This window comes from Opisthorchis viverrini (assembly GCF_000715545.1).
Source record: "Opisthorchis viverrini unplaced genomic scaffold opera_v5_74, whole genome shotgun sequence".
Taxonomy (NCBI): Eukaryota; Metazoa; Platyhelminthes; class Trematoda; order Opisthorchiida; family Opisthorchiidae; genus Opisthorchis; species Opisthorchis viverrini.
In genome coordinates, this window is record NW_008751731.1 from 181,810 (window position 1) to 203,137 (window position 21,328).

General features: G+C 45.2%; 1 protein-coding gene across 1 annotated transcript in view; it reads left to right on the forward strand.

The window, feature by feature from the left end:
• The window catches only part of T265_04495 (hypothetical protein), a gene marked incomplete at both ends in the record, with an annotated part of 47,930 nt that overhangs the window by 20,508 nt on the left and 6,094 nt on the right, over positions 1-21,328 (forward strand). The window contains 12 exons of the mRNA XM_009169250.1: positions 3,274-3,384; positions 3,498-3,755; positions 4,472-4,564; positions 4,606-4,792; positions 4,827-4,875; positions 4,926-5,234; positions 8,168-8,415; positions 12,750-12,859; positions 13,709-13,896; positions 17,208-17,462; positions 18,927-19,462; positions 20,092-20,376. Of these exons, the coding sequence (XP_009167514.1) occupies positions 3,274-3,384; positions 3,498-3,755; positions 4,472-4,564; positions 4,606-4,792; positions 4,827-4,875; positions 4,926-5,234; positions 8,168-8,415; positions 12,750-12,859; positions 13,709-13,896; positions 17,208-17,462; positions 18,927-19,462; positions 20,092-20,376 (2,629 nt within the window). The remainder of the gene's footprint in view (positions 1-3,273; positions 3,385-3,497; positions 3,756-4,471; positions 4,565-4,605; positions 4,793-4,826; positions 4,876-4,925; positions 5,235-8,167; positions 8,416-12,749; positions 12,860-13,708; positions 13,897-17,207; positions 17,463-18,926; positions 19,463-20,091; positions 20,377-21,328) is intronic.

Consider the following 21,328-nt stretch of genomic DNA (forward strand, 5'->3'; position numbering starts at 1 on the left):
CTGACCCAGCAAACACACGGCGGGGACATAGTAAGACAATTTCCAAGCTCAGAGCACACACATTCATTGGACAATTTTTTCCCCATTTCGGGTAGTAGCTGCGTGGAATGACCTTCCTCCGACGGTTGTCCACGCTCCTTCTAGGACCCAGTTTAAAGCACTGTTAGACGTTTATTTATGCGAATCCTCACGCTGGCAAGCATACTGTCCCGCGCTGAGAACAAAATGAGCCTTGGTGCACTCTTTTTTCACTTGCGCCTTTCAGGTGAACGGCAGCCACTGACCGACAAGAACAAAAGCGACCCGGGAGTCTTGGGCAATGGCCTCGATACTGTGTATCAATCCGTGAATCCGTGAATCATAATGCTCATGGGCGCCTTAAGATATTAATATTGCTGACTTCAGGAATGCGTTTGATCCTGCCGTTTAGTTACTTCTAAAAATGCCTGGGCAACAGCATATGTCCCAGAATTTCGTGTTTTATTGGTATTCACATACTTCTGGGCGCGCGTGTGTGTATGGGCGGTTCTCCAATTCTTTCGTACAGAAAGTGGTGCCCTTCAAGATTGCCCACTCCTCCTATATCTGCCCAAGTTCGTTATTGATAATTGTATAGTTAGGCGAAAGGTAGAAGGCCTCCAAAGTTTTGGTGTGGTGGCGCCATCGGTGGCAAGCGTAACATGCCACCCCTATTTGCCACCTCTTGCCACCGGTGGTGCCGCGGTGACGTGTTTACTGGGAAGACAACAGGATGCCTACGAGAATTTGAGGAATGATACTGAAGGTTGCGGAACACTACATATCTCGAAAGTTGCATCATCCAGCCGAATTGAACGCATCGATCTTGAAGATCAGGGTTGCGTTTGCTATCTTGTGGCGTCGAAAGTCATATGACTGGTCCTCAAAGCATGCATATATCAGAGTGCAGCGGGGCTATATTGTAGTGCTTATGCGAGAATTGTCAAATTCGTGCGGAGGATCTCAGACATCTTCGTGTGTTTGACAACTGATGTTTCATATCTCTAACTGGGGTACTGTTCACTTTCCAGGATGGAGTGCAGTTGACCCTGTGCTTGACTGAAGACACTGAACGATGTGGCGGCTAACCGATGTCTGGCATTCATGCTGTGAGTTTCTCTCCAGGTTGTCTGACTTTGTCGGAGGTTTGCGGTAGGGTTGGCCTACCACCGCCGTTTTTCCTTTCCATTACAAAGCTTTATCCAAAACGCGGATACAGTTGTACGGCAGTGAAACACCAGTGTTCTCGTCTGGTGTTGTCAGCGATCATGATGATGATGATAACGATTACAGGTGTGGGGCACATTGTCAGGGCGCGCCCAGACAGAAGAAAAAGTACATGTGCAGAGAGTGACGCATCCCTAAGGTCATCATCGGTTCGACACGTCCGGAAAGTAGGTGAGTTGGCCGCTCTCACCAAACGGCTTAGCAACACACGACCAGCGTAGTGGGCCTGAGAATGTTCACGACCGGAACACCACCACTGGCTGTACGGAGCGAACAAGTGAACGACCATGTTTGGCCAAGTAGTCATCCTATATATCTACGCAGACGCTCTGTACGTTTTTTCCTGGCAATACGGCCGTGTCCCCATTTCTCTGTCTTCTCCCTGTCGCGTAGTCTGGCAGGCGCAGTGCAGGCGTAACCCAATAGCTGGGCCACCGCACAACACAACACACATGCCTGACAGTGCAGCAGAATCCTCTAGTTCATGTATTTCTGAAGACTCCTACCCCGCAGGAGCGATTTTGTGCACATACTAAGCGTATGAGCCAACGACCTGGGAACGGTTTGACTCCGAAGTACTAGAAACAATGAAGATCCAAGGAGGACGCTGATGACGAATTTGATGAGGAGGAATGTTAGGGGTTTACCTTACATAGCACCGTTGGTGGTGGTGACCTCAGGATCAAGTTCCCCATAGCCCCGTGTGCGTCCGTAAGGGTAAGCGTATAAGACAAAAATTTAGGTGGGACCTCTCTCACTGACAGGCGCAATCATAGTTTGTAACGGACGACCACTCGCCCGAGCGAGTGGCACAGTCCAGGCGTATGTCGCATGTGAAAATGCGTTTCATTAAACCTCGATCTGAATCTACCATAGTTATCTCTTGCGGATCTGAGTTACAGCAATGGACCAACCTCATGTTAATACCGGAGAGCACTTTACAAGCTATTGATACTAAACTGGTGTCCTGGGGGGGTGGTATTTACATGCCTGTAAGGTACCGGAACCACCGTCGAAACGCCCCAGTCTTTCGGCATTTTCCTGAATAATTTGGGGAAAGTTAGACTGGTTAGCTGCAAGGTACTCACGGCCTTTGAAGAGCGAACTATGCAAACTATCCGAACCGGGTGTATTGTTGCTTTTAAGCAACTAAATTTCGTCTTGGATTTCTGCCATGTTCCATTCGGGTTGAGTGGTGGACTCCATGCAAATTGTTTTTGAAGGTGTTCATCCCATCGTTCTGGACGGCCTTTCTATGAATGAAAGGATTTTAGATCCCCTTTGGAGATAGTTTCGCTGGCCTGCTTCATCGGGCCAGTTGGGACAGGATGCGGCTAATTCCCACACAAAAGCTTCCTCCATCATCTGGGCCTTCGTTACCCAGCAACACTCTATGTCGATCCTTGGGCGTTAGGGCGCTTTATTTGCTACGTGAGAGTCGGGTTTTGCCCGGCATCAGTGAGAGTTTTCATCTTTATATAAGGAATGTACAGGTGATCAAAGAGATGGTTTCAGTTGCGTGCGGATGACTTCTCCCATCGTTTTGCAACTGTCCTCCGACTCACTCTGTGTATTCCTGAAGGAGCGATCATCCTGAATTGTAGCTTCTCACTAGTAACTGGCTTTCAAATAGTTTACTGATTTCGCGATTGATTTTCTGTTGGTGGCCTCGTGTGTTGGTGGGCCGCTTGTCGGTCCAGCTTCAAAGCGATCTCTTATTGGTTAAAAGTATGGACAAAAACAGCCATGATTTAATATCCACCGAAGGCCGGTTGATAATGGTGGATCTAGAAGGTGCCAAAATATCCAGAATGTTGTCGCCGTATACACTTTGTATACAACGCGCTGTACATGTGTATGAACCTTTTTTTCGCATTAATCCATGCTATGCACTTTTGGGGGTTGTTCTGACGGGCACGCTGGTTTAGACCGTTCAGATTGAGAAATTACCTCAGAAAATACCGTCATTACAAATTCAAAGCGAGATAGCTCAGTGATTATTTATTACACATTCCCGCTCCATTTGAGGACGACATCAACCAAGTGACCATCTCTCCAGCTGCAGCCGAGCGCGTCGAAAACCACTCAACGAATCCTTCTTCGGGTATGATTCGCGTCGACGCAAAACTGTTCTTGCTGGTGAGTGATCTTGCAGGGCACCCACTTATCACATCTCATGATCCGGCCCAGTGAAAAAGTAGCATAAGTAACCTGTGTGCAAAGGCAACTGGGAATCCGATCCTCTAAACTAGATGTTTGTCGTTCGCTTCCTTGACCTCTTTAGTCGCGAAATCTGTTATCGTTGGTCATTCATTCATGCACTTTGGGGACTTAGGCCGACTCTCAGTTGTGTAATACAATACAATCGTTCAGCTGTTACATCCCTTCGGTGCCCAGCTGCCGTGCCACCCGAATGGAGCACGAGGGCTGAGATACTTCCAGGTTATCCAAGCCTAACAAGAGGAAGTCGAAAGACAGAAGTCGGATTCGAACCACGTACACTTTGGTTCGTAAGCTGACGCTGACGCGAGATGGCCCAATTTGTTAGAGCGCAAATTTACTGACCGGAAGTTCCGTGGTTCGAACCTCATGGCTGCCTCTCGACTTCCCCCGTCTAGGCTTTGGCAACCTGGCAGTATCCCAGCCCACATTCGGGTGGTATGGCAGTTAGGCACCGACAGGGTGCTTCAGCTGAACGATTGACGCAGCAATGATGGTTTATGGTCACAGCTATGCAAGGATATCGAACACATGGAGCGCTCGCCTCGTTGAAGCTGATAAAAATTGGTATGAACTGTTTTTAATATTCAGGTAAGATATCGACATAGTATCATACGGCTGCCCCATCCCAAGAGGAAACACCAGGTTATAGGAAGTATTTTGGTATCCCCCCAAATTTTCTCCTCCTTCGTGTAAATTTGGCACTGTGCCGTGAGATTTCATGCAACAGAAAAGTCTTCTGCATCAGATTATTCGTGCATCCCCATAAAACTCATCATATGCGACTTTTTGCTTTCACTTTTCAGCTGGCTTTTACAGCCCTGCGAAGTGTGCTGACCCATACCAAACAAAGGAAGATGGGTTTTGAAAGTGAAAAATAACTGGTGTGGTTTGGAATTGTTACCTACATACCTACCTACCTACTTACCTACATACCTTCTGACACAAGCTGTGGAGATGACGGTAATTTCCTTTGCTTGTGAAGACGATTGTCGTTCTGTTGTAGGCAGTGGTTTGTATCATTCTGGATGTAGGTGTTCATATGGCCACAGATATTGACCAAGCCGTGGACTGTTTGAAACTCTTAATCCAACGCAAGGTACCGTCTAATTCCATCTCCAGCCATTTCCGTTCACCTAGTTTTTTCAAGAGAAAAAAGAGGAAGTTGCTGTCGTCCTTTGTGGCACGGAAGCTACAGATAATGATTTGGCTGATGGAAATGGAAATTTTGTCCACATTTCATTGGTTCGTACCTTAGCTCCGCTGGATTGGGATTTGTTGGAATTCTTCAATTCAGAGTCACTTTTGTCTACCGACGATGCTGACGGTAGGTTTTGAATTCCACTTAATCTGCCCGTTAGTCGTGGATGCTCTGATTGTTGGTGTCAATCATCTCGTGACGCAATGCAAGTACGTGCTAATGACCATCGGGTATCACTTACCAAGGGCCTGCTGTTTAGTGACCGCAAAGGATTGTCCGAGAAACGCATCCTACTTATAAGTAATCTGTTGGGCCCAGCGGATATTTCGCAGCTAACCGAAGTTGCCCACAACCTCCGTATTGCTGATGTGAAACTAAGTCTGATCGGTTTCAGTCTTCCCGAAGGCTCTGCACCACCAAAGAGCGAGCCTGCTACACTTAGCCCAGATTCCAATCCTGGACCTTCCAGCAGCCGGAGTAACGGAGATAAACAATTCAAGGTTCACCCAGCTCAAAAGGCTATTGGTGATCTATGGTCTCAGTTAAACGGCGAGTCCTACACATTCGAGTGAGTTAAACCATGCCACGGTAGTTTTTTCCGTACTATTGGTTCAACTCACCATCAAGTCAATTCAATATAAGTCTGTGCACTCCAAAGGGATTCATGGTGGTCTCATATAGAGCTGGTGAAATCATTTTATGTACGTTGAAAAATCTTCCACTTGTGAACTTTTTACGCAAGTTGGCAGAATGTGAGGTTGGTGGGGAATGTTGGAAATACTAGTTAGTTGAGTTTGGAACATGCAAGGAGCATATGCTTACTAAGAAGGTAACCAAGGCATTCTTCAAAAATCGTTTGCACTTGCAGAGGTCATTTAGCAAGTTGTCAGTCAGACATTAAGCTATCTTAAGGAACCCCAGGAAGAGATCAGGGGAATAGAACTTCCAGTGTCGGAGGATAACAGTATTATCCAAGTCACCAGTAGAAAATTTTCCGGATAAGAAGACACCTAGTGACCAGAACAGATATTGTTCCGCCAAGCATGCCAGCGCACATTAAAAAATAAGGATGATCATCAGAACGACATGCGTTGCACGACTTTATCTGTCACACGTCCTTATGCACTAATGCTACGCTATTCTCATTCGTACAATCCTCACTGGCGACTATTGCTGCAGTAGGTGGGATTGACAGGCCTATAGCAACTCATCCTTCGGTGCGTAACTGTTTTTAAGGTCCGCTACATTCCACAGCTTTTCTGGATGATTGCGCGCTGGCAGAGATCTTGTTCGGTTGGTTAACTGATTGCTCACATCGGTTCACAAACCTATGTACTTCTTTTTATGAAGAGTCATCTTTCCCCTCCGTAACCGCTCAAACAAAAGAGAAGAAAACTTGTCAGTACTGGTGTGAATGACGTCAACAGGGCAACGTAGGTCATAGCAAGCGTTGATATGATCATTCCAGTGAGTGCAATATTCTGAAGGATCAGGTTCGTGGTAGGCAGAAAAGTCGGCAGTGGAAACCATATTGTCTGCCGAACGGCCACTTTTCCACCTTAAGTTTATGGGACAAAGTTTGAAACCAATGCTAATTTAAAGTCCCGATTTGTGGATTTTTTCATCGTCTTTCATAACAGGCTATGCTCGTTGTTCTTCAACTTTGCTTTCTCTCATACTGTTTCTTTCCATTCCGCCAAAATGTGTCATCACCGTATTTTTTATTGAGGTAATCAAGCCCAGCTTTGCAGTTGTCCGCAGATCACTTGTTAACAACTTTTGTTTAGGGTTTCCTTATGATTTGTTCCATTATGCGGATCATCGCCACACCACGGACAGCGGAGCTAGTGTGAGTACGCCTGTGCTAATCTGCCGCGTGTTGATGTCCACCATACTGAGATGGTCATATGGCTTTATTTTAGGTACAACTGGGCTTTTGTTCAAGATGTTATCTGCAAACCTTCTTCCGGTGGGATCTATTTAAGTGCACCTTTCGGTCATGTCAGGCACCGCAGCTTACCAACTGTAGGTGTTGTGCAGCATGGAAAAGCGGTTGTTATGTTCACAGCTTGTAGGTGTCGTTGACACTCTTTGTCTTCCCCGTCTCTACATTTTTTTGCCGTTCATGTTTTCTTCCAATGCCCCATTCAGCCAGTAGTCGGCTAACTCAGCCAATTTTGATTAGTCCAAGTCTGAGCTTGTGGTTTTGTGTTATCAGTTCACACACTCGAGCACGTACCTATCTTTAGCTTACAACCAGGTGCAACTTGTACAGTATCCCCGCCTCCCCGCCGATCATGAAAACAGATTCACTCGAATCGCTTTCATAACCCATGGCACTAAAGCACTGGCGTTCCCACATACTCTAGTAGAGTCATTTCGACCGTTGTTCGTTACAGTGATTTATCACTCTATTTTGGTCCTACCAAACAGTGCTTAAACTGCATTGCACAACTCTGTATCTGCAACATGTTGTAAGGGTTTCGTTTTTGTGAATGATTTGTTCCTTGCTATTCTGATTCCGGCATGCGATTCTGAGATTAGTATATCAGTGTCTGGCTCACACGGATTGTTGATCAACTGTGGACGCATTCATCATTTTTTGTTGCAAGACAGCCCTATTCAATTTTAGTTTCAAGAACAAACCTTTGGCTCTCTTTCGATTCGTTCACAGTTTCATAATTGTACAAAAGCATCATCAGGGCACTGTTGCTTGTGGTGCTTCCCTTTTCGTGTTTATCATTTATGTTGGTCGGACACAAAAGTGTGATTTGCTCCCAGCAGCCGCAAGTACTGAATAGAGCACAATTCCTCGACAAACCTGTGGCAATAGCATGCACTGGTTCAGCCGATTCGCATTGTGTGCTACCCAGCTTGGCAAACAAATCAATGGCCATCATTACAATTGTGTTGATTAAGGTTCTCCTCTATTGCAGACTCTTTATCCTGCCATGTTCAAAATGGCTTGTCATGTTTACCCGTCAGTCTGTTTGATGTGCATACTAACATCTGACTACGGTATGCGGAATGTGCCGTCCCAATAGTTTAAACTCTGTGATTGTACGTGTAAGGAGGAGATTTTGAGGTCTAGGATCTGAATTTTCTCATACAATTAAAGTCTACCTCTGCTGAAAATTCCAGGCATACCGTGTAACTGTTTCATCCTCGTTTAAAATCGCCATCAGTATTCATAGAATGAATCCATATGAAGCCTCGGATATCTTGGATAGGAGTTCGAATCGACATAGTCGATTAACCTGCAGGCAGACTGAGTATTGCACAACTAGTCCTTCAATCCTGCATTCCACGTCACTTAATCTTGGAATACTTTTCAGACATCCTTTCAGGTTCCGGTCCAGGTCAACTGCGACATGTTTTCGTCTCCAAGCGGGTTATGAAGATTCTTCGGTCAAACTATCGGCTACAAATTTATTAGCAATGCCTACTTTTTTTTACTGTCCATGCTACTCATATAATCCACATGTACTTCACCCAACGCAGTGAGGCTATTCCCGCACTTGCTTATTTCGAAACACGCGCCGTCGCGCAACGTGGTTGGAAGGTTGACTTCCAAATTGGCGACTCCTTATCCTTGCCGGTTGAAGGCTTCACACAGGTCCGAGAAGCCCGTCCACCAACACTGACTCAACTCTATGCCGCTTGTCCTTCCACGCCCATCCGTGCCATAACAACATACTGTACTCAGGACGAAAATGCCACAGAACTGCGATCGACACAAGTCATTCGGGGTACGTTTGGTGTATTCTTGGAATGCTCTAGACTTGGAGGACAATATTTCTTGTTCATGGGCTTCCATGGGGCTTGGCTTTGTTGTATAGTTTATTTGAGCGTCTTGTTTATGTTACTTGTGGTGGCGTCAAGACCTGATTTCCATCCTTTCAGTCCGTTTATGCAATCAAATGTACATCTTTCGGATGTTACTCAGGTTCTTCCGTCTAGTTTCCTGTAAAAAATGTATTATAATTCCTTCACTGATACTGCTAACACGGTCAGTGAAAACCCTAAACAGTCCACCGCTGTCCGACCTCAACATAACAATCTAATGCTCAAGTCTCCCTCAATCCTCTGCTGCACTTGAGCATCGAATGGGCATAGTTGTTGCTGCTTAGGTGCCATGATTTGAATGTTGTTGAAGGTGCCTTTGGTTTGCAAAGCACCCGAGTCAACTATCTGTAGAATGACACATTTGCTAGATTCTAACGCCACACACTTGTCTGGATCCTCTCACGTAGCCAAACCTGGCAAATCACTCTGGTCACATGGCTTTCTCCTGAGGACATGCCTTGCTTCATTTTTATTTAGTTTCCTTGGGTGCTCAGCCGTCTGCTCTGTCAGAGACGCCTAAGTATAACTTTGTTTTGACAAGCTCCACACTTGACTATATTTGGACCTCTCGATGATTGTGTGCACTTTCTTGATATCACTTGTGTCAGACACTGTTCTAACTATTTGATTGCTACCGGCGGCACATCTATCAGCGAAGCCGCACACTGCGTGCATGCGCGTCTTGACGTGTTTTCATAGAATTACAAAAAATCATCGGGAAAAGCGATGTTCATAACTGTCCCCCTGCCTCTAGGCCGACGCGTTGGATTCCGCTACATTGTTCGTGTTTATGAATCGCATTTTACTGGCATTCAACCCGAAATACATCATTCTGAATGATTTATCTTCTTGATTTATTTACTGTCCATCGAAACGGAAACGACAAATACACTAATTTGTATATCAATTTGGTTTTCACGGCAGACTCAACTGAATGTCTCGTTTACGATATTACTCAACTGAATGTGCTGCACAAAGGTCGTCTCGTGTTTAGTTTGGTAATTCGAGATATCGCAGTATGTCCTCCATAAAGTGGATTACTCACAAGGTTTCTACAAACTCTTCGATAGCCCACTGCCGGATTCGCCATTCTTGGGAATCTTCAGCAACGTTGGGAGTAGTTTCCTTAATGGAAACCGGATTGTTATCGCAATTTGTCGGATAGCTGCGGTCCTCTATTCTAGGCACTGTGGGTACTGTAGCGCAGAGCAATGACGTGCCCAAGCCTGTGTCAACAAACGCTGCATCAATAGCTGTGCAAAATCATGCATCAGAAATTCTATTTGTCTTTGAAGCGCCACCAGTGACGGCACTATGAAGGCAAACTGCCTCAGCCTCCATACGATCGAAGCTACAGGCCCTCCCATTTTGAAAGAATTGAGCACAGAAAGCCGTGACAAGCCCAAATTTAAACACATTCTGTTTGTTGGGCACACACCGCGGGTCTCTGTTTGTGGATCGCATTTAGAGGTTAGCGAGCCGATGTCTCTTGGTTTGCTGATGTGTACCTTCATTTACGGGCTGACTCATTAATAGCGCTTGATCCTAGAGATAGGGGTAGGGCACCTTGATGAACAGTCCGCCGTTTTTTTTCCTGTTCAGAACTCATGAGTTGGAAATACCAGTGTCAGTGTTATGTTACTGTGTTCTACACTATTTCGCGATCTACCACAGCACTTTGAATGTACCGTTTGGACGTATGGCCAATATCGATTATTGACCCAATGTTTGGATTTCATTCCGGGTGCTGAACGACGGACAAATGTCCCGACTATGTTTTACTAATTGACATGTCTTAATTGACATCTTCAAATCCAGTCGTCATTGGTTTTTCGCTTGTCAATCCTTCAACAAGGACCGTAAGAAGTTACTTGGCATTAAATGCATGAAAAAATAACTTCAAGGTTTTGTTCGTTTGTGGGAAACTACCGGGCTTGATTAGGTTCAACGCTTTCACAAGTGAACTCTTCTGATTGCTGGACGTGTTTTATCCATTTATTTATATTGACTGTCCTCAAATTCAAGCTCGGGGTAGCTTGTGGGTTAAGGCGTGGAGCTAATGACTGGAAGGTCCATGGTTCGAACACAAGCTCGACATTTCGGCTGCTCCAGTCCAGGCTTCGGCAGCCTGGCAGTAGCACAGCCACCTTGCTCCCTTTGGACAGCGTGGAAGCTAGGCACCAAGAGAGTGTTACAGCTGTGCGATTGTTGCTTGTTGTTATTGCCTTCAAACTTCACGGTTAGATCTACCATTGTTGGGGTCAGGCGAAACCACCGCAAACCCCTCTGCACAGAGTTACAACACATAAATCGACCAATTTAACTAGTATCGTAAGTTGTGCTAAATTCATCCTCACTATTTACACTGTCCTCTTCCCTATACTTAAGGAATAAGCGTCAATTTTGTATTGGAACACGGACAAACGCCAGGTTGAAGTCACTCATTCATGACCACTCCAACGAACAACCACTTGAGGAGTCTTTTACTGTGTTAATATGTCCCTCAAGCCATGGTTTAGAAGCGCCTACGCCGTCTTCAATAAAACTGCTGGAAAAGGGACACTCCATATGCCAGTGATGGTCCTGAAATCGATACATCTCACCGCACGCCTTCTCCCACAGAAGTGTGTTTTTAACATAAGCGCTTGTAAATTGCTGCGTTTGAGCGTCATCATTTAAACCCACTTACCAAAAGCATCTTCCTACCCTGCTGGTCTTTACTTCCTCCAGGGTTCCTGACCAGCACATTGTGAATCTGATATCTAGCAGCCCGTAGCTGCTTGCAACTAGCTGTTCGCTTGTCCGACCTCATTGCATTTCACTCTGGAAGTATTGTGAGGTGTCTATCAGCTGAACTAACAGTCTATGAACCCCGACGCGTTTTAGCCTACAGTGCTCCAGGGCACATGCTGAGGAAAGTTTGGAAATTATATAATAAAATACAAGTTTCTTCACAAGCTCAAAGGTTCGTTGGAGCATGGGAAATCCGAACTCAGAGATCGGTCGGATATCGGTGGAATAAAACGTATGTTGATAAACTACGCTCCTTTGTCGTGGTTCCTCCAGAAAATGAGCAATTAGCTGACGCAACATACCTATTCATAAGATTGCTGGAAGCTCTGACAGTTCATGACTGGTTTTACCTTGCGTGAAGCTCACCAGGTAGGTTAATCGAAACTCGGGATTTGCACCTACGTTGTGAGTCCCAAGTAGGTCGCAACCGGTGGTTGGATGTCGAAGAGTTTCCAACAACTTTATGAGTACTATGTTCCCTCATGGAATTATCCTACGATAATGCGAGTATCCTACCGATGGTAATGAGGCAGCCTTGTGCAGCACATTTAGTAGAAATACCTGATTAGCGACCAACTAACTACCTTATTTGAAGAACCTTGTTCTATCGGCGTCAGTGGATAGGATTACAGGTAAACCCCATAACGTTTCTGTTCATAACTACTTCACACTCTAATGTTTATGGAATTGCCAACGGGACTTCGAGAATGCCCGCAAACACGATGTTTCTCTTATTGGTGAACTTTACTGCAATAGATTCGCGGTTCATTTCTGTGAATATTCATTTGTGGATAGTATCTACCGTCGTCAGAATTCGTTTACAAATCCGGACGGTAATCTATCGACAGCTACATGCTTCAAGTCCCAGCCTTCAAGATATGTACCCGCACCCATTCTTAAATCTCTTTTTAATGAATCCACTGATGCAGTCAGTTAAGACGCTTTGCGAGGGTTCACTTTCCCTTCGCTGCAACTGTAATTCAGTCAGATTTATTTGCCCAGATGAATTTTCAGACCCTCGTCTCCATTCCACATCTGTTCTAACCAACACCTTCCTGGTATTCGCTGACGCTCACGGGGGCACTGCAGATGCGAGTCCTGTTCAAGAGCTTCCTTTTCCTTGATATTTCGTGTGCTTAGGTTCCTGGTCGATTGCTCAAATCGGTCATGCGTGCGTGAGTAACATATCGGAACTAATTCGTCTTATGTTTATGTTTTTTCTGAAGAGGTGGGAACTTGTTTCATTAATTTCCATATCATTTCCTGCTGTGTACAGAAAGAAACCTTCTATAGAATGCTTTACTTCTGGGTCCATCACCTCTATCCTATGCCTTACAAATACCGCCCGTTTCGATTGTAGAGTTTTCTCCTTTGTAGGAATAAATACCCCTTGTTATAACATGGATTGTCACGTTTTTCGCATGGTTTACTCCTCAATAACCAGGCCATCGGTACGGCACTACCATGGTGCCTTTCACAGCTGAGGACAAAGCGGCTGTTCAACCGGCAGCGGAGAAGTGTCTAACTCTAATCGGCTTCACACCGGCCTCTAACGTAAGTTGCTTGCTGGTCGCTGTATGTTGTCATCACCTCCAAATATGTTTCTCCGGTAATCCAACTCCTTCCGGAGCACATTCCTTGCAACTTTTCCCGCACTTGTGCAGTCCCATAGTATTCCATTTGTGTAGCTTTTTCGTTGAGGCGCGAATTTACTGGCCGAAAGGTTGACACCCAAACCCCTTATGTCTAATGCTTCTACCCAGACTTGGGCGACTGGGTGATATCCGAGCCTTCGTGCTAACTTAGAGTGATGCGGCGGCTACGCACCGAAAGGACATTGCAGCTGAGTGGTTATTTTTTTAAGATTTTGCCTGTATAGCCTATTCCCGGACTTCTAAGAGAGCAGTGGTAGCTCTGTCTTGGGACGATTCGTTTGCCTTGCTTGAATATTCTGTGTTATAATGAAAATAACTGTGTCTCTCAGAAACCCAGAACGAAAGGATGTTTCTCGTTGAACGACACTGGGTTGAGATGGTAAGAAATCTGTTAGCTCCTATCTTTTGCAGTGACATTTCATGAATGTGACCCAAGAACACTAAATTCTGTTCCGTGGAGCAACTTAGCCCCAGACCGGAATACAGTTTGATCTTTCTCAACCAAAAGTGGAGGACTTGTGTTCGCGTACACTTCATTAGGGGAATTCAGCCGGTAAAAACTGTCCGAAGGAACATTTGACTGGATATCAGAAGCGACCAACTCGTAGGAAGTTCATAGGAAGTATCAGGCTTACCGGCTCTTTTCTGACAGTCACTACACATAGTCGGGTACTATCTATCAGAGTGAACTACTAGCTCCTATTTGTAAAAGCCCTTGTTTGTATTATTTCTCTCTGTCACGTTCCAGGTGCCGATCAACCTTCACCTGGGCGACAGCGTACTTGTGTTTGTGGCCAACTGTCCTTCAGAAAACCATCCCGTGGCCCAAGGTCTCGCTGCGCTCGCACAGGCTTTGTTTGAATTAAATGGAGTGGCGCTTGTACGCCGTGTGTACAACCGCGTTTCTGCCCCGCGGCTCGGCGTTCTTATTCCTGAGTGAGTTTCACTGACGTGATTTGGCTGTCGTACCAGAGGTCGAACTAGAGTAATGCTTACTGGAAGTCTAGCATGCAGACTTTTTCATCACCTGCATGTAGTATTTGGTAGTAAACCTGTGCCTTCACGATAATTTGACAAGTGAACGAAACTGTTAATAGTGTCGGCTGTTTTTTTACATCCTAGCTGTTCATGGATTACCAGATTCATCGTTTAGGCCAACGACTGATTGGCCTGTGTCACGCCAAGTTAGCAAACTCCACCAGCTGCTTATGCCTGTTTGGTAAACCGGTGTTTTTCCGGCCAGTGCCGTGTGGCTGATGAGTTCCACTGAAGATGAAATGTCCTTGATCAAGCTTTTCAGGGATCCACCACTCTTATTTTAGGCAGAGAAAACTGTGTTCCCATTAGCTCTGATAATGTGAAGCAGTCTGTCGATGTCTAGCCCGATGCTGTCAGTTGTTCGATTTCCTTTCGTTTTATCAGCCGGATTATCCATTTCACTGCTATAACTTGCTTAGTATAGTGAAAAGGAATTCGTAGGGCCTGAGATGCGATAATTAATATGATGCAGTCTACTGTCTGCCGTCTACTGTGACCTCAAAAATTCGCACCGAAGTCCGTCCTGTTGGTTTCCACAAATACACTCACTTGCAAATCAATTTGGTTTTCACGGAAAACTCAGGTGAATCTCTCGTTTATGATGTTCTTCAACTGAATGTGCTGCACACAGGCCGCCTCATGTTTCAGTTGGCCAGATATTCGAGATATCGCAGTATATTTTCATAAAGGAAACTACTCGCAAGGTCGAATAGTTTTCAGCAACCTTGTGAGTAGTTTCCATCCTATTGGTCTTATTAAAGAGATAGAGATAGCCTTATACTCGTGACTGCTGTGCATGGTCAGTTGTATTAGAAATTCGATTGCCTGGCTGGTGTTATATTTTTCTTCATTACACACGTCATGCTGCACCCATTAGTTCGTTCCCTGCCAACCTTAAAGAGCCCATTAGTTTGATAAGCTGGTCGTGGGTCCGTTCACGAAGTTTGCGTACCCTTCATCACTACTTGAAATGACTTCGCCTGTTCGTCTTTAAAACAAAGCGGTTTGGTGAGTTAGGATGTGCACTGAGCAGCTGCGTGCACAGGTCTATATACGCAATACTGACCTTCAGTTGTGACTGGTTGTTTGCTTATGTGGTACTGTTGGATGGCTCCTTGGCTTACTTTCTGACTAGTTTATCCATCTGGTCTTCGACCTTGTCTTCTTCGGTGTCCGTCCATTGGTCAGGAATTGGATGAGTTCCTGTCGTGACCTCGACATGTCCCACCTTAACCGTGCCAACTCATGATAGCATGGATCTACCGAAACGATGATACAACCCCGTCCGCTTGTTTTATTATGGGTCTGTTGGCATTTTTGTTTCTGGCCACTTCGCACTGACTGATCTGAGCGATGCGTAAGGCCCTACTGAATGCTACTACCTCTTGATAAGGACCAACTCGTTTGCGGTGCTATCCCTTACTATTTTCTCCGGTAATAATAGGAAAACACTACTAAAGGTAGTCCCCATTTTCGTAATTTTTTGTAAGTTCTCTGGAAGCCCATTTGATTGGGTCTTCATACTTATTGAAATTGACTGCTGATCTCCGTGAAAGGCTGCACACTTTTGCTCCACCGATAGAGACAAATGTGAAGTAAGAAGCGGAAACGAAACTGGATTCATGTATCTAGCTAGCTAATTTTACCACTCTAAATGGTCGTGCGAACTCGGGCAAACACCGAATGCACATCCGAGCAATGTGTGACCGGATACAGTGAAATTTATAGTCAATGATGGGTCGGTCATATGAACGGTAAACTGTAGTATGATTACCAAACCTGAATAGATTATGGGGGGGGATAATAAACAATCTATAGTGGTGTACGTTTAGAAAAAGATCAGCGATACAGTGGGAAGGAGACAGTTGGGGATAAGATAGTTGTACGTTCGGTACGTTCTGACCCGGAGTTGACTCCTGATTATTGTTGGTCATCTGGATATTCGATCGTTCGCTCGACTTCACACTAGTCGAGGTTCAAATGACCTTTGGGCTTGGCCTCTCCAAATGGTACCCGACGACCTCTGCTCCTCTGGTTCCACGGTAATCCCGTCACTGGTCGTCGGTTCTGATTGATTTGGAATTCGCTCATTCACAGGATTATGTGTATTTCACCAACTTGAAATATGAGCTGACTGAATTTTTCGTGGCGTAGCTTTGGTAAGTTTCTTTGCTTTTTAACCGCGTGTGCCATGATCGGGGACCTCAATGTGTAGAAATTATAAAATAGATTATCCATCCTTAATCAGTCACGAAACTTGCCTCTTCAAGGCAGCGCTCGGTTTGTGAGCTTACTACATTCAATATGGTTTTAATAACCTAGTTATTTCATCCATGCTCTCGACTTGCAAAAAAACTATTCCTCAGCTTCTGGTCAGTGAAATGTATCTATGTGCCAGCACGCCACAACACACTGGTCATGTCATCACCAACAACAGCAATAAAGATCCTGTACAGTGGCTCTTTGTGCTACACTTGCCAATGATCTGCGTCGCCACATTCCAGTCGCGCATGGCATTTACGAGTGAATCCAGGGATTCTGTTGTTGGGGAAATCGGGAGGGAATAACTTGGATGCATTGGTGCCTTTGAGCTCATGAACGGATTGTGTCTGCGAGTCACTCTGGCCTCTAATGTGTCTTAACTCCGAATTCCCATCCACGAACACGGCAGTTACCACGGGTTATATATCCTCGATTGGCAGCAGAACGTTTGTGACAAAATTGCCAGGCTTATCCAACAATTCAACAATGAATATGAACCATTGGTACTATCTGTCATGTATTCTTGTGGTTCGAATCCGAGTGGTACTATCTTCTTTCAATAGCATTTTTTTCTTTTTCTTTCAATAGCACTGTTCAAAGAAGCTATTTTTCAGTTCCACCTGTGTGTACACTTTCACATATTCGAATTCATATCCACACCACTCTCGTCAGATTAATCCCTGTAGTTACTCTTAACGTACACAGTTTCCTCTCTTTGTGGGTCTTGTGTTTTCATGGTCCTTTATACACCGGCTTTAGACCCGTGTGTGACGGTATTTGTGAGACGGTGACTACTTCTTGTCAGAACACCGATATCTCTGGAAAACATTTTTTGGCGAAAAGAATCTGCTTCAAACTTTGTGCACGTACCCTTACACCACTAGTGTGGTTGTCTATATCTGGATATGTGTTGTTGCCACAATCTTCACCCTTTTATCACTTTTCAGAGTGCGCGGTACGCAAGTTGCTCTATTCTACACAGATTTAGCCTTTGCCGATGACATTCGCACATTCCAATTCCCGTCACTCCCGTTGCGTACAACGCCTTCGAAAAGCTATGTGAAACCGGATAGGCATACTCCAACGGATGAGCAATTAAAGGTCATGGATGAGTTCGTCTCCTCACTACTGTTGGGTAAAATGAGTGATGAGGATGACTCGGATGCCGAATGTAATGAAAGGCAAGACGAAGCAAGTACCGGGTAGGTTAATCTATTCTACACCTTCGTTTTTACACATTAACTTGATGTGTATCTCTGCTTATTGTGCCAGGGCACTTCTCGACTTGTACTACAAATGCCCCTAGCTGGATGTGGTCATTCGTTTGTATAAGTTTTTGTAACAGTTAGGGCTTACTCTGGGTGCATTTACTCCGAGACGTATTTATTCCTGTGGCGCCGCGGTAATCTTGTTGACTCAAAATCACGAGCGAAGCTACACTAGCAGTGCACACTGCGCCGTACACCGATAGTCTTTGCTGGGTTGAGAGTGTTTGGCGTGGCTTTGTATACCGGCGTGAACTGCACTCCAGTCATCCTTTCTGAATTCCTTGTGTGCTGATCACTAAAATCGTGGAAGGGCAAGTGTCACCTCATTAACCCATACACAGGACTGTAAACATAGTACAGGTGCGTGTTGTACATCCAAGCCTCGTAGTGGTTTGCTTGAGCGCATCATCAATCGACAGTGTAACCAACTGTGACCGGATAGGGAGAAAGTCCCTCCCCTGGGTGGAGGTTAGAAATACCAAACTCCTTGCCATGCAGTAGTACTAGGACTTTGATGAGAGGATAGTACGAACGAATCGATTGGGAAAAGTTCATGTCGTACTTCATCAAATCGATTCTCGTTTCACATGGTATTTCGGTCGGTCGAATGCCTGATATCGGGTGTTGTAGCATGCCTAGTGCCAAACGAATCTCAAGCCTACTGTGCGAAAGATGATGCCGTCCTCCAAGGGTGATATTCAGTAAAAATCAATACTGCAAGCGGCCTTAGAGGACAGTGTGAAGTTGACGTCAGAGTACATGCAAAACCTCCTTATCGTATCGCCTGCAGATATGATGAATTTTATTCGGAACGAACTGACAGAATTCTTGGTGTAAGAACTCGGGAACATTTTTCCTTCTCGTTGCTGAATTGGGCCACTAGATGAACAACCGATCGAACTTCATCATAGTGTACCACTAGACGTCCTCGAAACTGATCAGTTCGTTGCTATGTGCTCAGAGTTCTCCGTTCTAGTACATTTTGATCCCGTTTGACACTGAGGCTCCATGACATGCCACCACATGTGTTTAACAGTCATTTTACGCCCACTCCGGTTTATTCGAATGGGTGATCTTCACCCAGACTTATAAGAAGCGTGCTTCACTGCACTTTCGTTCTTTGTTGTGGTATGTTAAATGAGACTGGCGGAACTCAACGCAATTGTCCCGACTCACTATTTATGCCTTTTTTCTGTGCCACCCATACAAGCGGAAGTAATCTGCTGAAGCTTGAAGCCCATGATTTATTTTATGACGCAGAGCAAAAAACTGATCGAAATCTCTCCCTAGCCTGAATATCACCAAAAGGCCTTGTTTTTGAGGTGCTTAGGAATATAGTGACAACTGACCTGGTTACTTGAAGACTTTTTGTCAGTGTCATTCACTTCCGTTCTGTAGACTGAATCTTGACGTCAAACCCGAACAACTTCCCAGTCCTTGGATCCAGCGTCTCTTCACTTGTTTCCGGGAGCGTGGACTCAACCCTACTGAAAGCCTTATACCGTCCACATCCAACCAATCGATGGATTCATGGTTGGTGGCTCAGAATTTGCCAGGACTAGAACAACTGCTTTCCAGAATCGCACCGGTTTACGAAAATGCAAGTGGAAACGACCCGGTGTCTTTAGCAAGATGTCATCTTCTGGATTGTCTTCCTACATTATCTTCAGTTGAAAAAGAACAAGAAGCCGAATCTGGTGCATCGGTTGCCAAACGACGTCGATTAATGGCCACTGAACTGTTTGGACTGCAAACCAATGATAGCACACTAACCGGGAATAACACCCAAGCGAGTAATTCGTTCACTGGTGGCGGAGGCCTTCTACTCAACTCTGGTTCAGCACTTTCTCAAGTCTCGCCGCTAACGGATGTCGGTTCTGTTGACCCAGTTGGCGACTTTGATAAGTTGCTTGCACAGGGAGACATACGCTTTGGTAAGCATTTGCTTTTCTCTCCTGGTAACCTAGGTGTGCGACAAATTGATGGGTCTCCTTCCTTCCAGTCCAAAAAAACGTTATTGTTGGTGCTTGGGACCATTATTGACTCCGCACAACCGGTATTCAGGTGATAAGATCCAATTTCTTGGTTCGTATCTTCGGTATGCTGACTACGAGGAAGGAATCATGGTTCGCGTTTTTTTGCGCTTTTTGGTGTGTGGCTGTATCTGTCACGGAATATGATTGGTTTTTCATCTTTTTATAGGCACAGCATGTTCCAAGAATAACTTTCGATGAAAGATCGCCCTTCTAAACACTCGTAGCAATGTTTCCCCCCATCCACGACCTAGAGTCCGGCCCTCTGAAGAAAATCTCCCCCTAAAAAAGGTTCGAGGCTTCTTTCCTTTGGGTGATTATTTCAAGAATCAGGCGTGCATTTTCTTGAATGGCCCGGTGAATTAAGTCTGGTCTGAAGACTTTTCGCTGCAGATAGAAACAGCCTCCGCCTTTTGAACTAGTCTGGCTGTCGAATTTTCTCGTTGATGACACGTTTGTTGAAGATCTTCATTTCTTTCCCCTTTTCCCCTCGTCTTTATTCTTTTTTTCGTGTTTTTTCCACATTACAGCCTCTCAGCGTTTGGAGAGCCGCATCATCCAACTGGTCACCGATCCTTACACGGGGAGCATTTTGCGACCAAGGGCTATATCTTGTCTTGTTGCCTATCGGGAACGAGCGATCCGCGCAGCGACCAATAACCCGAACCCCGATTTAAGGTTGGCACAGGATTACAATACATTTATTCGTACATGGCGCGAAGATCTATATTTACGTGGCCACTTGCAGGCAAACCGACCAAACGGAGGAGCAATGGATCCGCGGCTGTCGTTTTGGGTGGAGACGATTACACAAGGTGGCTTGTTAATGTTTTCCCATTCAGTTGTTTGCAATTAGAGAGGAAAAGGTTTTTTTGTACAATTTTGTTCAGAGGTCTCATGGCCTGTGGCAGTGGTGGCTATCTAAGGTCTGTTGACTTCCGAGCACGGGTAATCTAGCCAGAACACGGATGGTTGCTCAAAAAGTTCCAAAAGCAATTAGCCTGCTAGCCAACTTGTTTGGGATAAGTTTCTAAGTTGCCAGATGGTAGGCTACCTGCTGTGTTGTCAGTGAATCGCAGTATTTACCGAAGACCGGTCAATAAACCTCCAGTAGTGGCTGAGGCATTTCGTGAGACGTCCGACCGTGTCTGTTTCATTGTCTTTCGGAATAGTTTAATTCATTTTGTCGCCTAAGAGCCTGCGTCCTGCTCAAATGCTGTTGTGTGGCGCTCTTAGCTGTGGTGTGTTTCGTAGGTATGCATTTTAATTAGTTTCACGTAGCGTAGTATGGTATAAATATGCCCTGCAAACGGCGGTGATTGCTGGCTATTTTCCTTGGTTTGATCTCTGGTAATGTATGTCCTGTCATTTCGCCCTCGTTATCGCGTATGAATGTGTCGAACTGCCGACTCCCTGGCTCCCTGTTGCATGTTCGTGTTCTTCCAATTAGATACTTCTGACACTGACTTTGGGGATTAGGACCTTGAGCAGTTTGGTTAGGATGGCGAGAAGGTATCTGTTGTTGATTTCAAGCATTTAGGATGGTCTTACAAAACCACCACATCGATACAATGTGTCAGTTGGGATCAAAATATGCGTGCAGCAATGAAGGGTGAACAGCAAACAGACACACTATGGGTTACAGTTGGGTAACCAATGAAACAATCACTTGGTCATTGCTATGTTCGTCTAACCTTAACGTAGATTTTCCTTGAATCGTGCAACTGCAACCGTTACAGGAACATTGTGATTTCACTTGATGAACTG